This window comes from Abrus precatorius, unplaced genomic scaffold (genome assembly GCF_003935025.1).
Source record: "Abrus precatorius isolate BTA unplaced genomic scaffold, Abrus_2018 Scaffold10, whole genome shotgun sequence".
NCBI lineage: Eukaryota > Viridiplantae > Streptophyta > Magnoliopsida > Fabales > Fabaceae > Abrus > Abrus precatorius.
The window spans coordinates 3,521,871-3,539,993 of record NW_020874292.1 but is presented as its reverse complement, the minus strand read 5'-3'; the positions used below and the strand labels follow the sequence as shown (position 1 = coordinate 3,539,993).

The 18,123-nt window shown below is 27.2% G+C and overlaps 1 protein-coding gene and 1 non-coding gene across 5 annotated transcripts; one reads left to right on the top strand and one right to left on the bottom strand.

The window, feature by feature from the left end:
- Positions 1–355: 355 nt before the first annotated feature.
- LOC113872181 (protein NUCLEAR FUSION DEFECTIVE 4-like) lies at positions 356–4,304 on the top strand. Of its 4 annotated transcripts, XM_027509526.1 has the most exons (4): positions 508–926; positions 2,212–2,689; positions 2,834–3,152; positions 3,412–4,180. In XM_027509526.1, exons 1-4 carry the CDS (start codon positions 591–593, stop codon positions 3,923–3,925), a joined length of 1,647 nt encoding a protein of 548 aa, XP_027365327.1. In that variant the 5' UTR covers positions 508–590; the 3' UTR covers positions 3,926–4,180. The 4 variants fall into 4 exon arrangements, with proteins under 4 accessions (XP_027365319.1, XP_027365327.1, XP_027365344.1 ...); XM_027509518.1 differs by having other exon boundaries at positions 356–926; positions 2,212–3,152; positions 3,412–4,304; XM_027509543.1 differs by having other exon boundaries at positions 514–923; positions 2,198–3,152; positions 3,412–4,192.
- A 5,501-nt stretch (positions 4,305–9,805) lies between these two features.
- Positions 9,806–9,879, bottom strand: TRNAR-UCG. The gene has a single exon. It is a non-coding gene; the product is annotated as a tRNA-Arg (tRNA).
- Positions 9,880–18,123: the final 8,244 nt, after the last annotated feature.

Sequence of the window (18,123 nt, the reverse complement as noted above, 5' to 3'; positions counted from 1 at the left end):
TCTCTTATTTACCTGTAATTTTATTGATGTTTGCTGTTTAACTTTGAATATCGATATTATTAAAACTTAAGATATTAAGTTAACATTTGACTTTTATTAAATATTATTATTGTTTATTAACGACAGAGATTATTACAGCAATTATTTTAATAAGTTAAGAATTAAAAATAAAATTATAGGGGATCTACCAAGGATCCGTTTGTTTTGTCGGTATGTAGTCAATTTTCAACATAAAATAAAGGGTCATAATTTTTTTTGGGTCAAACATTAAAATTTATTACTAATAATGATTGTTTTTTACTTTCGAAAGAATCAATTCTTCTTTGTATATAAATAAGCCAAAAATTAATATCTAAAATGGTGATTTGCTGAAAGAAAGAATGGGCAATATATCATTTTCTAATACTTAACGTAGGGATATTGACGGGACGAAACAAACGTGAGGTTACAGAATACTATACCCGTTCAAGATAATTGACTGTACCTATATAAAACTCTCAGGCGAACTCTCACATAGTTGACTATTATATCTGAACTCGAAGCAGAGTATGCACTAGAATTGGCAATAAATTACAGGATCAGTTGCAGAGATGGTTTCAGTGCACGAGAGATTGAAGAAATTCGTGGGGCACAGATGGATGGTGTTTGTGTGTGCAATGTGGGACATGTCGTTTGCGGGAACGTCTTACATGTTTGGGAGCATATCGCCGGTGATAAAGAGCAACATGGGTTTCAACCAGAAGGAGGTGGCTCTCTTGAGTGTGGCCAAGGATTTGGGTGACAACGTTGGACTTCTAGCTGGGAAAATCAGTGAGACATGTCCCACTTGGGGTGTTATACTTGTTGGGGTGTTCCAGAATGTTGTTGGTTATGGCCTTGTTTGGCTCATCGTCACGCACAGGTTTCCTTCTTTGCCTTTGTGGGTGGTAAGTTCAATTCAATAACCATGCTCTCTCATCATTCAATTTATATATTCTGTTTCGTTTTATCTTTTTCTTTTCTTTAACAAGTACTCTGCAATCCAAACAGAAGAAAATATCTGTGTCTCTCTCTACATCAAAACTAGTTGCTAGTCAGTTGATTGTGAACAATTTTGGATCATTAATACTCTGTCTCCCCCTGATCCCTCCTGTTCTGTTTTCCAGACAAAGGATTAAGTTTTTTCAAACGAATCAGACCACCTATTGCTTAGTAGTTCCTCCTATTAGTTTTATAAGAAGAAATAAACAATTATTTTATCAAGACTAATAAAAAGTAATTATATATTATGCATTTATACTGTGTATTAAATAAACTTATATAGATAATGAGTGAGCATTTTATTAATACAAAGTATAAATTTTTTAATACTTAATACATCTGAAAATATATTTTTACTTCTTATACAGCAACAATTAAGCCTAATCTCACATTTTTATTTCTTATAATTAGAATAAAAAAAGTATATATTTTTTGTTAAAATGATCAGAAGAAGTATAATGTCATATCCTTCAACTTTCCCATGCTTTGCTGCTAGGGGAAGCAAAGGACTAGGAACAGAAGGGAGAATTTTTCCTCTATTGACTTCGTACTGTAAATGAATAAGTCCCTTTTTGTGTACAAGTTTGTTGTGTGTGTCTATATATACTAGTAGGAGAAAAATAAAAAAACAGTTGGGTGCTATTTTTTTCATTTTACCTGCTATGTTTTGTATGATCATGATGGTTAGGAGAAACAAAGGTTTAACCGTTTAAGGTAGCATTTACCAATTGACTCTTAAAAGTTAACACAACTTCTGAATTCTGATGGTTTTATTTTACCACTTTTGCAAATATTTTCCTTCAGAAAAAAGGGTGGCCTCTCAGGAAGATAGTGATTTTAAATTTTTTCTACATTAAAAACTTATGATACTATTGAAAGAGTTAGCGTAGGAACTTATGACAATCCACATTGAAAATGGAAGAAAACAACTCAGAGAATACTTATTTTTCTATATCAATTGGGTCAGTTACATGTGAATACTAACATTTTGTTCACCATTCACATCTTAAAATGAAGTTCACTTAAGAAGATATGCATAAAAGCTAGAATGTGCAGAATGTTTAAGTTGAGATTTTGGTAGTTTTCAACATGATTGATAATATCTTGGGTTGTGCTGCGCGTTCTCACATTTGGAGAAACTTCAACCCAATTCATGCTTGTAAAATTTGTTAACCAGGCGATGATTTGCAGCTATGCATTCTAATCTTTGTGGGGCAAAATGGATCAACATATTACAACACAGCTGCTCTCGTTTCTTGCGTGCAAAGTTTCCCTGAAAGAAGAGGACCCGTGGTGGGAATATTGAAAGGCTTCGTTGGCCTAAGCGGTGCAATTTGGACTCAAATAATAGCCATGATCAAAATCCCTGATCAGGCATCACTGATTTTCATTATTGCAGTTGGACCCGCAATGGTTTCGTTTGCTCTCATGTTCATCATAAGACCTGTTGAGAGTTATAGACAATCTAGATCTTCCGATGACTCAGGATTCATGTTTATCTACAGCATTTGTCTTCTGTTGGCTGCTTATTTGATGGGAGTTTTGCTGCTAGAGAATATGCTTGATTTGGACCAGAGCATCATCACATTATTTCCTGTTATCTTGATCATTCTCATCTTGCTTCCAATTATAGTTCCTATTCTATTGGTTTTATTCTCTGATCCCAAAAGTCCTGATGAGGAAGCCCTCTTGGAACCACCAATGCTAGCAGCAACTAAATCTATGCATGTGGTTGAGGAGATTAGTACTACTAGTAGTGCTAAACATGTTGTAAATGAGAAGCATCCAAATCTAGAGGTGCATACATTATCAGAAGGGCCAAGGGATGTATTTCGATTTCAAGCTAGACTTTGGCAAGCAGTTACCACAGCTGTGAAGAAAATCAAGCGAAAAAATGGCCCCCATAGAGGAGAGGATTTCACCTTATCACAAGCAATGGCCAAGGCTGATTTTTGGATCATGTTCTTCTCTCTAGTCATGGGTGCAGGATCCGGGTTGACAGTGATAAACAACATGGGTCAGATATGTCAATCCTTGGGAGACGACAATGTCAATGTGTATATATCAGTTATCAGCATATCGAACTTCCTTGGTCGTGTTGCTGGCGGCTACTTCTCGGAGGTTATAGTAAGGTACAATATATACTCTTTATTTAAACAATTCTTTTGTATCTTAGTATAGCCCCATTTTAGTATTTGAGATAATAACAGCAAGTCACTTCAATTCTTACTTTTCAAAATCTTCGATGTTTAAAACTAAAGTAACTAAACTTGCAATTCCATGCGTTAAAGTGAAGATTAATCATCTTAGAATATCACACGTTGGGGCGCATAATCCAATATGTTGTATAAAGTAATTCAAGTGTACCATTTTGTGTGGTTTTTCAAACAGAAATTTTGCGTACCCGAGAATTGTTGCATTGGCAGTGATTCAAGCAATGATGTCTTTGGGACTCTCCTATTATGCATTGGGCTTGGTTGGACAAATTTATGTAGTGGCTATATCTACGGGTTTTGGATATGGTGCCCACTGGTCAATTGCCTTAGCTGCAGCTTCAGAACTATTTGGGTTGAAGAACTTCGGAACTTTGTACAATTTTCTTACTGTGGCAAGCCCAACTGGGTCTCTATTTTTATCTGGAGTGGTAGCAAGCACAATATACGACTATTATGCGGAGCAGCAAGCCAAACACCGTATGATGCAAACTTATGGTGCCTCAACCAACTTGGCAATGCCTTATGTCACTGGAAATAATGAGTTGCTTCTTTGTGAGGGTAACATTTGCTTCTCCCTAACATGTGCAGTCTTAGCATTTGTTTGCTTATTTGCTGCTGCTTTAAGCTTGATCATAGTTCACCGGACTAAGAGGTTCTATGGTCAACTTTATGGGAAGACTCGAACTTGAGTGGGGTATAGCAGAGGAAACACTTGTAATCATTAAAGAACTTTGCTATATAATAATCCTCTTTTTGTAACTTAAATAAAGAAGTGCATTCATTTGTTATCTTAAAATATGAAAATAATTTATTAATTTCTTCGTTTTGTAATTAAGAGAATTTGTAGGCATAATAGGTAAGATGATTTAGAATTATTCATCATGGGAGTAGAGACCGGAGAGTCTAATGTAGTTTGAATATTCTGTGTTGAATCAATGTTATATACACTGTTCTCCCATCTCTCCTTTGGTCTCTTAAGTTTTATTTTTGTATTTGTACCCTTATATTACTCTAAGCATACTCTTGTATGCCCACCTACAGTATGGGGTAAGGATACGACATTTTTTTAAAAATAGGATACGTCGATTAAAAAATTATATATAAAATAAATGCCCACAAATTTTAGCATATTATATAATATAAAAGAGATGTATATTTATTCATGAAGATACCAAAATATTTATAATACAATATTACAATACTTAAATTATTCAATATGATATGACATAATAAAATATACTTAAAAATATTAAATCAAACTCTAATAGTATTAATCTTATTATTTCTATTCTCATTATCAATGAAAATAACTGTTTCTAAATCTGGATTATCAAGGGAAAGATTAGTGGCTTCAAGAATCCTGCCAGGATCTCATTCATTTCTACTAATATCTCACATTTTAGTCATACTTTTAGTTTAATTTTTTTTTTTGAGAGAAGACAATGTTTTATGTGTATAAATACTAGATCTTCAGCTCTTTTAAGAATAACCTTATTTCTTTTCAAAGAGTGAATAAAGAAATAGATGCTCCAATTTCTTTCACAATAAGAAGAAGAACATAGTTGTGAAAGAAGCTTCAAAGCAATGGACTGAAGTTTGAGAATTGCAACTCCATACATAATCCACCATTTCTTTGGTTTCAAGTTTCACATATCTTGCAAAAAATTAAATTGGCCATACTCTTTAAAAATACTTGAGAATTTAACAAACTTAATAATTGCTTCTAACCTTTCCTTCGAATTTGAAAAGTAACTTATTAGACACTTATTTTTTCCTATGCAAACCTCATTATTCTTATGCGATGGAACTCAATTTAGAGCTTCCTCAAGCCATTGTCTACAATAATATATTATGCAAATTATAAAGTATATAAATAAGTCAATTGGAATTTGAAAGAAAAAATAAAATAAAAGGAATTAATTAATTAAATTTTACCAAGAATTGAGTGAATGAGTTAAACAATGAAGATGTGCATAGCTTTTAGTCCATCTATCAATTAAGATGTTATAAACTACATCATAAAAGGATGAATGTTGATTCAACTCTTTGCCCTCTTGTTGATATATTGCTAACTTCACTTGTTCAATCATAGAATCACGTTTATGATAAATTAAGTGAAGACTTGACTTATCAATATCACAAGAATGAAGCATATCATAAATGAGCTTTGTAAAGCTTAGAACATAATCAACTTTATCCAACCAACTATCATTTAAAATTGTTTCTTTCACAAACGCAATCTTTTGAATATTATCCTCCTTACAGTGAAACCATTCTTCACTAATAACCATATATTAGAGACCATGCTTAATAGTTCTCAATCTTTTAAACATAATAATGGTTGAGGCAAATCTAGTTTCTACAATTACAAGTAGCTTCAATTGCACAAACTGAATAAACATGACTAGCCTCATAGAGTGATCAATGATAAAATTTCTAATGAAATAAGCATCATCAGCAACATTACAAATCCAATTACACTTACCGTAAACAACCTCATTAGTTGGTGTATTTTTTTGTGCACAAATATTTTTTAGGGCAAGATTTAAAGTGTGCACAACACATGGTGTCCAAAAAACATAAGCATTATCAGTAATGACTTGAACATCATTTTGTGGTCTAACCTTATCAATAGTAGTCAAAATTAAATTAGCAACGTAATGCTTGTCCTTATATTCACCTGAACCATCAATAACGTTCAAGAACATAGGTCCCAAGTCCGAAAATGCCATAAAATTGATCAATCATCTTCTCTGTGCATCAGTTCAACCATCTATTACTATACTTACACCTTTTTATGACTAAGTAACTTTTATAGGTTGAAGTAACATTAGAATGCAAGTTTTTTTTTTTTTTTGCAACATACTACTCCTTATAGCATTATAAGAAGGAGGAAGAAATCTCGAAATAAAAGTGTTTATAGCAAATGTGAATATACTAATAAAATAAGAATTTCTTGCAATATTGAATGGCAAACTAGCAGAATAAAATATTCTGGCTATTTCATATGATAAATGGTCTCTTGCCTCATTATTAAATGTCCTTCCCAATGGCCCTTCAATTCTTCTTCTCTTCCTCCCATCAATAGATACATTAACTATAGGGGGTTTGAACTTGTAGTTTCAATAGGCAAAGGAACTTGCACAAACTTTGATTTTTTACTAACCTCTCTTTCAAGTTGCTTCATCTCTTGCAAAAATTCATCTGACACAGATAAACAAGTAACTATCTAATGTCCATTTTCTTTCAATAAATGAGATTTCACTGTAAAATAAGAACTATTGTAAGTTTCTTAACAAAAGTTGCAATGCAAATTTGCATTTTTTTTCTACCATCTTTTTTATTTTATAGTAAAATTACTTAATTTCAAAGAGAATTTTCACCCTCAATTGATCTCTTGACAAATTTACTAGTCAAAGATATCTCAAAATCTCTACCAGACCTACTACTAGAATGTTGTGATTGCATCTATTATAGAATAAATTAATAAGCTTGAATCACTAATTTATTTTAAAATTTAGATAAGTTTAGTGTTCCTAAAATGTACAAATGTTTAGAGCAAATATGAAAATATGCTTTATAGATAAAAATTGAATGTTTATGTATGTCCTAGAACCACACTCCCACCCCACACAAGATTTATCTCATATTCGAAACTTGCCTTAGAGTAGAGATGGAGCTAAGATAGAGAGCAGAGATGGAGAGCAAAGACGGAGCTACACGTCGCCATTGCAAGCTTGCTGTTGCACGTCGCCGTGGGAGGATGGAGGCTGGTGTGCTAGTATGTGGAAGATGGATGCTAGACTGCATGTATGAGGGGAGAAAGGGAATGAGTCAGACTTTTGGGCTCAAAATTCTAAAATTTTTGTCTAAAAATATCTCTCGTACTTACGCCATACTTGCGTACCCACTTCCTATACCCAAGTTTTTTTGTTTTTTTTTGCAAATTTTTTGAGTACATACACAAGCGTACCTGCACCCAATACTGGTATTCCAAAGAAAGAAGCATACCTATGCTTTAGAGACTTGCATGGCCTCCTTTACTAAGCTATTAATCTATTTTGCTAATTTTATCTCATAGTTTGAGGGACTATATACTCTTATATCACACTACATTTCTTTAATTGTATACTTAAATAATACTTACTTGATCAAATCTAAAAGCATTGGGGTTGGACATCTCAACAATGAAACACTTTGGATATATACATATAACATATTGTGTCTATCACAGTTAAGACACTCATTAAAATTACTTAAAAGTTAACTAATAGATATTATTCTGATTGTAATAATCCCTTCGATAGTTCAAATAATAATTTTCTATCTTTTTAAGTTCCTAAACCATAAAATTATAATGTTATCTATAAAGTAAGAATATGCAAAGGGAATAAATTTATCCTTTATAGATTTTTAGACTCTAACTTAGAGTTAAGAGTTTGTTATGAAATTAATTTCCTATATATATATATATATATATATATATATAAAGGTATTTTTTATTTATTAAGTAAATATAAAACTGCATTATTTTTAAGTGGTATCATGTATTATATTTTAGGTGATGTTTTTATTTTTACATCAAGATCAACAAAGATTTATGTCAATATGACATAGCAAAACGTTATTCATTTTATAAATTCATTCGTTATAGAAATTATATTAATTTTTCTATTATAATAACTATTGATAATACTTTTATTTTTTTAATTAAATTTTTAATTATTTATTGTCATTTTTATATTGAGATTTAAATTATGTACATACATTTAAAAATATTGATATTATAAGATTTGTAATTTTTTTAAGTATAAAAATTTTAAAAAATTTATATAAAATTTTGATTATGATAAAATCAAATAATGATATGGTAATTTAAATTTTGTTATCATTTTGTTCTTTTTATTAGTCCTTTAACTAAAATTATTTTTTAATTAAATTTTAAGAGTAATGTTGTTTGTTTTTAAATGTTACATTAATGGTTATTAATTTAAATGTCAAATTAAAAACAATTAATTATAATAATCAAAATCAATTAAATAGTATTAAATATTAATATAATAAAAAAGTAACATGTAAAGTTGTTATTAAAACTTTATTGTAATTGTTGGATTTGCATTTTTAATATTTTTATATTATAATAAATGAATAAATAAATAAATTATAATATTTTAAATATAAATTAAGTTTTGATGTTATATTTACTTTATTATATATATAATTTTATTTCAGTAGTGAATCAGAGTTATCAACTTTTTAATTTTTCTTCATATTTTAAATATTTATTTTAAAATTATAAAAAATAATCAAATAAAAATGTGAATTAATTTTTAAAATATTATAAATTTTTTTAATTTTTTTAATATTAATATTTTAAATTATATTTATTTATTACCATTTCATATTCTAATTATGTAATTATTAAAAAAATTGAGATTAGAAATAAATTTTAAATACTTTAAAAAAATTATTTGGAGTATTCAATCATGTAATAGATTTACATTTCATTCTCTAGTTATAAATTAAATTATCAATAAAATATAAAGTAACATGAATATATATTTTTACATTAATATAATTATCTATAATATCATATTCTTAAAATTAATACTTATTTAAAATTTAAAAAATATTTTAAATTAGAATTATTAATTATTAGTATATATTTACTTATTACAAGTTAAATTTATGTTAATATTTATTTTAATTTTTGAGAAATAAAAATTAGACTCCATTCAAATAAATCTTATTTTAGTATAATATTAAATCTCATTATTTATTAAAAAAGATTTTTTGTTATATTTCTACTCATTGGTATATTATATATATATATATATATATATATATATATTATGTATTTTTATTTTTATTTTAAAATATTTTATGACGATAATAATATAATAAATTTATATTACTTATATTTGAAAATAATTAAAAAAATTTACTGTTTAATTTCACTTTCACGTCCCTTTAATTTATTTTTATGTTTACATCAATTAAAAAAATAAAAATTATTATTATTGAAGAGAATAAAAAATATATAAAAAAAATTATATATAAAAATGTATATAATATTTTTTAATATAATTATATTTAATATTATTTGTAGAACACACAAATAAATTTACTAATTTATAATTAAATTATTATTATTAAAATTTATAATATTTAAAGTCACATATAAATTAAGTTTAACTATTATATTTATTTTTAAAAATAATTAAAAATTTCATTAAATATTTTTTATCTTATTAAAATTAATTATTTTTATATTTAAATTATAATTAATTTTAAATTAAATAATAAAAATAAAAATATATTTATAAAAATTTATGCAATACATAAATATATTTACTAAAATATTAACTAGACAAACATTAAATAATTACTTTATTAAAAATTTATATTTAATTTTTTAATTTTTAACATTTACTCTTTATGACACATTTATTTTGGAAGGCAAAACAATCAAATTAACTTTTGTTATTATTTTTTATTTTCTTTCCTTCAAGGATATGAAAAAAATCAAACAAACAAAACTATTCTTTTAGAATATATAATACATTTAACGACCACAGTGGGAGTCGAACCCACGACCTTCTGATCCGAAGTCAGACGCGCTAATCCACTGCGCTATGCGGTCTTATATGACAAGGAATCTTCACTCAATTAATTATTATTCTAATCAAATTAAAACATATAATAGTGATATTAGCACCCTTATGCCTGCTTCATTGGATATTCCGAATTTCTGATCGCCTTTTGTAATTCTATATTTTATCATTATATTGAGTTCAGCCACTGACATTATCACAGCAAAGTCATCGATATTGATTGGTAATAAAAATATTTTTAAAATAACAACAAAATATTTAACACATTTTTACTTTACTTTTTTATTTATATGAAAAAAATTTAAATACCAAAATATTAGATTTTAGAAACAACTATAGAAATATGAGAAATTTTAAAAAATTATGATAGACGATTTTTAAGCTAAAAAAAATTTATTATTAACGATCTTTTGTAATTTAAATTTTTATTATTTTAAAAAAAATTATATTGGTGATTCTTGATTTTTAAATTTTTAGTTTTTTTTTAAAAAAATATTGCTGACGGCTTTAACTTTTTAAAATTTTGCAATATTTTTTTAAAAAAAATTTGTCAAATAATTTTTGGCAATTTCTAATTTTTAACAGTTTTATGTCTAAATCTTTGTACTGCAATCAAGATTGTCGTTAGCATTTTTTAATCTTATATTTCTATAATTTATTCAAAAATTTTATATTTTAGTATATATTATATCTTCTAACTAGTATTAAATTCGAATAAAGAAGAAGAGTTGTAAGAAGCTTTTGAGTTAATATAAAATTTATCATTACTCTTTAGATAGATTGCAAACAATAGTATTATATTAATGTTATATCATTACTTAGATATAATGCGTTATATGTTAAATGAGTTAGAGTAACTGTATAGGCATATGAATGTAGTATTAAATGAGCAAAGTTCTTCGTAATTAGATAAATGTGAGGAAAAAAGTTAATTCAAGAATACAGGTTTAAGTTTAAGTTTGATACATAGAATATTGATATTTTTAAAAAAAATTGTTGAAAGTAGTGGACATTGATTCATAGAAAAATTAACATCACTATGTCTATGAGATATAAAATGAACAAATAAGGTTAAAGAGCAAAATACTATTAGTTTTAAAATTTGGTACACAATAGATATCATTCTATATAACATTTGAAAAAAATAAATAAATAGTGTGGCAGAAATTAAGAGAATTAGAGACAGTTATATTTTTAAAGTTATTAGTTTTAAGATTTTTAGTGCTTGTTAGGAATGAAAATAAGTTAGGTTAAACTTTATATGAATAACACTTATTTAATAACTTTAAAATAGATTTATGATCTGTCATTGGCTTCTTATTAAGTTTAGTCTAATTTTTTTGATGTAAAAGTTTGTTTTTACTTATTAGCCTTCTTAATGATTTACTTTGTATTGAAATCTTTGATTGGTCATAAAGTTTCTTTATATATTAAACTATTTAAATAGAGATATTAAACATTTTATTTAAATAGACCAAATCAAGTGGTTTTTTTTAAAATATAATCTCCCATGGTAGGTATGAATTAAAGTTAAATAACATGATTGCAAGCAAGTAATCTTATTAGAAATACAATATAATCAATTTCTATGCATATAAATTACATGGGAACACAAATCTATCTTTTTTTTATACAGAATAAATCTTCTCATTTATGATTAAAAAAATTTTACATTTTTTTAACGAATTTTTTTCTATGCAAAAATAGAATATCTTGTACAAGTCATTGCTAACAATTTTTCATATACTTTATCATTCTTTAAGGATCCTTTCATCCATTATGTTAGATATATATAAAAAAAAATCAACTCTGATTTCAAAGAATACACCACTTTTGATAAATAAATGAAAATATTATTTTATCTATTTATGGCAACGTCATTTTGAACAGAATAGATCTACTAATTTTTTGATTCTAGTTAGATATTTTTTTCTTCCAAAATGTGAGTTTATATATATAATATATTATTAATTAATTTTTTTATTTTTAATTATGTTATTAATAGTATTTAATATTGTCCTTTTAATAATTTATTAGTAATTACATAAAAAAAATTGTTGAAATAATAAAATCTAAATTTATAATGAAATTTTGTAAGTCAATTTGTGTTATTGCTTCAAGTACTTAACAAGGAGATCAAACTAGACTTAGACAAAGGAATTAATGTTACAATTTCATTTTTTCTAAAAATTAGTAAATACATGTTATAATCTAATATCAATAATCTTACCAATAATTTAAAAAAAAACATTGCGAAGACGGATAAGCATAAAATCTTTAAAATTGCTTGGTATATCAACTTTAATAATAAGAACCAATAAATTTTTTCCTTGAATGAAATCAAATTCGATATTTGTAAAAGCTTGCTAAACCAAATGTCAAACGTCATCACCAATAAAATGTCAAAATATTTTTAAAAAGAAATCTTAAAAACTATTAAAACTTGGGCCTTTTAGAGACTTCATTAAATTAAAGGCAAACCACATAACTTCTTTGGAGATTGGATTAGTAAGGCAGCAAATGGCATCTTGGGAGAGTTGGGCAGAATAGGAGTATACATCTATATATCAACTTTCCCTTTAGAGCAAAAGAGGTTTTTGAAAAATAAATTGTTTTAGTTTGTAAAAACTAATAATCAATACACCAAATACTAGTAGCCAAATGCTAGTTGTGAATTTTATTTTCTTGTTCGAACAACAATTTGAACATAGAGAAAAAAAGAAGATATTTTTATCTCCAAATTTAACCTAATTTTTTTTAGATTTTTAAATAAATAAAAAATTCTTCTTGTTTTTGAATAAGACACCAAATTCCTCCCTATGGTCTTGTTCCTCCTCCACCACAGTTGGAACCTATTAAGTTTATCACAAAATTTTTAAGTAGTCTGAAAAATTATATATACCTTTCATAGAGGAACAAATAGTAAGCTTGAAACAAGATATTAATTCTTTGGTATATCATTGTCCTTGGGCATTTCTTGCCTCCTAATATTTTTTGATAAAATATTAAGATCTTTGAATTCTATCACAGGAACAAATGAGAGGGAAGGAAGATAAGATAGAGAGATTAAACATTTGTTGTCCCATCATGAAACCAATGTCAAAGGATTTATATTTTTGTATGGTATCTTCCTCAATCACTATTTCGTTAAGAGTCCCTATAAGAAAAAATTTTAAAATCTTCTTTGAATAAAAAATTTCAAGGTAGTGTTGGTGAGTCCCTTACATCACTCGTTTTTTTAAGCCAATTATGTTTTTACTATGATGCATGAATACGGCCTTCTAGACCTAAGATCTCAAGGAACACATTTTACTTGATGTAGAAAGGTTAATAATAGCTTTCACAAAATCTCAAAAAGTACATCGAATATTGATAGATGTTGACTAAAGATATTTTTTTCCTAATGCTTTATCATGTTTATTTTGTCCACCACCCTTTACTATTGTGCCTTTCCCTAAAGCTTCGATAATGCCCTTTTCATTTCTAGCAGCCTATGCTACTTAACAAAGATTTTGCTTTTGTAGTTCATGAGGCTTAGAATTAAAGTAATCATTTTTAGTAAATAGTTTGTCACACTTTAAGGATGATGCACTTCAATTTATTGATAAAGTCTTTAGTAATATTTTTTGTCACAATAATCACAGTCTTTCTCGACTATATGGTACCAAATAGAACTATTTTACAATTCCAGAATGAGACTAGATTATTTGAAGAGTAAATTATAAAAATAATTAAATGATGTTCTTCTTCCAGAAGAACTTATATGATTACAAAAGTTTCAAGAGCAATGAGTCTAATTTGGAGATCGTAACACTCGTTTCTTTCAAGCATAAAAAATAGTTTGATGAAATCGTAATAGGATCATAGGTCTTCATATCTTAAGGATGTTTAATGAACTGATAATGACATTATCAAATTTGAAGCTTTAAAATTTTATAAGAATTCATTTTGTGCTTCTCGTAATAGTTAGCATACTAGTCTTTCACTATTTTTCTTTCCTAAACTCCAAGAGAAATATAAAATAATTATTTTGAATCCCATCTTGAAGGAGAAAGTTCAAAGTGTTATCTTTGGTATGAACACTTTCAAGGCCCCTGGACCAGATGATTAGGAAGTGGTTGGAGATGATCTTTAAAGGTTGATAATATATGATTTTCAGTTTGGTTTTAAGGACTCTCGTTTGGTGCATATTTCTGTAGTTCTCATTTACAAAGTTCATAGTCCACTACATTTTAAGGACTTTCGACCTAGAAGTTTTTGGAATATAACTTATAAGGTCATTATTAAAGTCCTTATTAATCATTTTAGATTTTTTCTAGATAATTTGATATGTTCATTCATAGTAATTTCATCTGAAGAATAGGAATAACAGAGAATGCTTCAGCTACCCAAGAAATTTTGAACTATATGCATATAAGTAAAAGGAAAAAGGAATAATAGCCATTAAGATTGATCTAAAGAAGGTCTATGATAATATTAGTTAAAAATTTCTTCAACAAACTCTTGTTGACTTTGATATATTAGGTTGTATTTTGTCTCTTTTCATGTGATGTATGCACAATTTCTTCTTATCCATTCTATGTAATGGTGTTTAACTTGAAGACTTTCAACCAACAAGAGGTCCTAACAATAGAATCATCTTATCTTTTTGTTCTTTGTATGGAGAAATTTTTTCCTATTGATAAATCAAATAGTGGAGGAGAGGTTATGGAAGCTTATTTATTTGTCTAGAAATTACCTTAATATTACCCATCTTTTACTTACTGACAATATTTTTCCTTTTTGTAAATCTGAAAACACACAGGTCCAAAATGTTATCACAATGATGCAAGAATTTTGTGATGTCTTTGACTCTAAGACTAACTTTGACAAATCTAAGGCAATGTGTTTGAAAGGGGTCTCTCACCAAAAGTATAATACTTTCTATGGTCTTACTTCCAATTGTTTTGTTTTAGCTTTGAGAACTTACCTTGACTTTTCATTGACCAAAGATAGATTAAATAGAATAACTTTTGCTCATTTACTTAACAAAATCCATAAAAGGATGACAAATTAGAAAAAGAAATTACTTAATAGAGCTAATAAATTTTGCTTGAAAAAACTGTCTAGTTTTCATTCTTATTTATCCCAAACAAATTTAGTGGCTATCTTAGTCTATTTATCATTATATTAATAAGGTAGTTAAAAAATTTATTTGTTTTTCTAATAATTCAAACCATGACATTCATCTAGTTGGCTAGGACAAAATTACCACTACAAAGAAACAAGGCGACTTGGGTGTTTGTGATATATAAATGATTAATATAGGTAAATTGGTGTGATATATTTTGTAGAATAAATCCAAATTATGAAAGGATAAATATATGAAAGAGCTTCCCTATGGGCTATTAAACCAAACCCAAAAGACTTTGCTAGTTGGAAGAGCATTATAAAGGTCTGTAGCATTTTAAGATATGGTTTTAAGTTCTAGCTGAATTATGATCCAATTGGTAACTTATTTGATTTTGTTTACATCTCATATACAAATTTCAAAGTTAGTGAGTTGTTTATCCATAGCACTTGGAAATTGGATTAACTCGCTATGTGTATCCTACAACACATCAAAGCTATATATACACTAGCTTCTTAGGTCAACAGATAAAAATAATGAAGACTAGTGGCATTGGAAATATACAAAAGAGGCTTATTCTGCAAAAACAAATTATGTGTGGTTCAATAATTTTAGATTCAACGTTTTACCAATTTCAGATTTTCATTGGGTTTGGAAGTTGTCAATAATAGAGAAAGTTATATTTTTCATTTGTCTTATTTGTCATAGGTATTTGTCCATTAATGAGTTGCTTCCTCAAGCTCTTGCCTTAGGTTTTCTCATAGGTTTGAAGACATTAATTATTGTCTTAGAGATTGTCTATATTCTAAAAAAAGTTTGATTTTGCTTGGGGTGTCATTTTCTCATTATAATTTCCATGACTCTACTGCTATTTAGATTGCTACATTACCTCAACATAGAGATTGTATTTCCTATTTATCCATTCTTTGGTGGTTTTAATATTAGAGGAATAATATGTTCTTTGATAAAGTGAAATGAAGTATCAATCATGTTTTAAATTTTATTAATCAATTTAAGAATGATTGTTATTTGTTAATTTCAAACAATTTAGTTTTCAAACTCACATCTTTTCAGGAGATGCCATGAGATCCACAATTTTCCAAATATTACAAAATTAATGTGGATGGTAGTTGTAGGATATACCATATGAGTTATAGTAATGTTATATGATACTACTGTAGTAAATGACTAACATGATTTACTTATTTTTTACGATAATAAGTTTGTTCTCTATACTAAATTAAAAATAATCTTTTAAAGTCTTATTAAAAGTTATTATAAGGTGATTTTAAAATCTAATTACTTAATAGTTATGAATTTTCTTATGAAGAAATTAAAATTAGTTTCTTTTGAAATATGTTTTATTCTACATAATATTTATTATTTTATACAAATTTTCTCTCGTATACTTATATTTTATGTTGTTTGTAAAGTTAATTTAATAGTTGACAATTAACACCTGTATAAAGATTTATTTCTATGATCTTTTATATGTAATTTTTAACTTTCATTTTCTAGACAATTTACGTACTTTAAAATTTGTCTTTTTGTAATTTTTTTCTTTTTTTAAAAAAGTAAATAATAATATATAGTTTTTAGACAAGTTATCCAATTTTTTAAGCATTTAAGCGTGTCATTATTGCCGGTACTCCTTATTGTTTTCTTCTTTTACTTGTGAAGAAAGCTAAAATTAGATGAAAAAAATGGGACTTGTAGGAAAATTGATGAGCAACAAAAAAAAGAAGGGGGTAAAGATGGTTATTTATGGGGTTAAAAATAAAAATGGCAAGACATTGAAAATAAATATACCCGAAATTTTTATTTATTTATGTTAGAATTGGGTGCGCACAATCAAATAAAAAAATGATAGAAAAGATCATTGCTAGAGAAAAAATAAAAATAAATATATATATATATATATATATATATATATATATATATATATTCTACTTAGCTTTCGTCACTGGTGCCCTCTTCTATTGAAGCGAAGTGGGGAATTTTTCATTGTTTCTAGCCGTTGCCTCCTCTTTCACTCATTGTCATTGTTTCATGAATATTTCCGCCGAAAAAGGGTAACGATTGTGAATATTAAAATGATACCAAACAGTTGGATATATAAAATTAATTAAATTATTATTAAAAATATGATAATAATAAATAGTTTAAAATACATAACAATTAAAGGTATAATAATACATGCATTAATTGAAATAGGCGAAAATCTAAAAATTATAGACAATTTTTCAGAAACATAAATTTAGGGTCCAACGACCTGCACCATCTGTTTAGCACGAGTAGTAATTTCGGGAATTTCACTGTAATAATTCATTTCTTCACATGTTAGACTTGTTATCATTTATTATTTATAATTATTTTTCATAAAATTGAATTAAACTATAGTAAAATTTATCCTAAAATAAAAAAGGTGAAGAAAAGTATTAAAGATTTTTTTTTTCGAAAGAGCTTGACAAATTATTAAAATTTTCACAAAATGAGAATTTATGTAATAAAAAAAGAAAAGAAGAACCTTTAATATTTTATTTGGTTTGGTGATTCTTCGATAATCGATATGAAGTTGGTAGGCTTGGTTGGTGAAAAATATTCCAAGAGCTCAAATCACTTCAATAAATCGCCTTCAAGAAAGAAAAGAAAAATTGGAAGCATGCACAACCAAAAAATAACATCAAATTTTTTACTTACAATTTTCTTGAGAAAAATACCAAGTACCTCTCCCAGAAAACAAGAACTTGGCTCCACGGCACATCTCAAACACGTTAAAAAACTTTATTAACATAGAAAGGACGAGAAAGAGTGTCAAAAAACTTTTCATGAGAACTTGACACTCACTAAACTTCTTACTGAATAAACTCATAAATATATATTATATATTATAAATCGATATGTCTGTAGTTTCCCACAATATCTAATTTTTCGGACATTAATCGTATCAGAATATCTGTATTCGTGTTGTCGTGTGCGGTGTCCGTACTTCAACATTGAGTTTTACAACTACTGAACGTATTGGTCAAACTACATATGTAAATCACCAATATAGTGCTATGTTTACATATATGTTCGAAGGTATATGTAGTTAACTATATGTTTGGATTCACACCCAATATCCCTGCAACTCACGTTCAACGAGTTGATTGTGTAATTGTTG

Coding starts and splice junctions, on each gene's coding strand:
- LOC113872181 (XM_027509518.1), top strand. CDS start 591: ATGGTTTCAGTGCACGAGAGATTGAAGAAATTCGTGGGGCACAGATGG. Junction 927..2,211: donor CTTCTTTGCCTTTGTGGGTG/GTAAGTTCAATT, acceptor GATGATTTGCAG/CTATGCATTCTAATCTTTGT. Junction 3,153..3,411: donor TTCTCGGAGGTTATAGTAAG/GTACAATATATA, acceptor TTTTTCAAACAG/AAATTTTGCGTACCCGAGAA.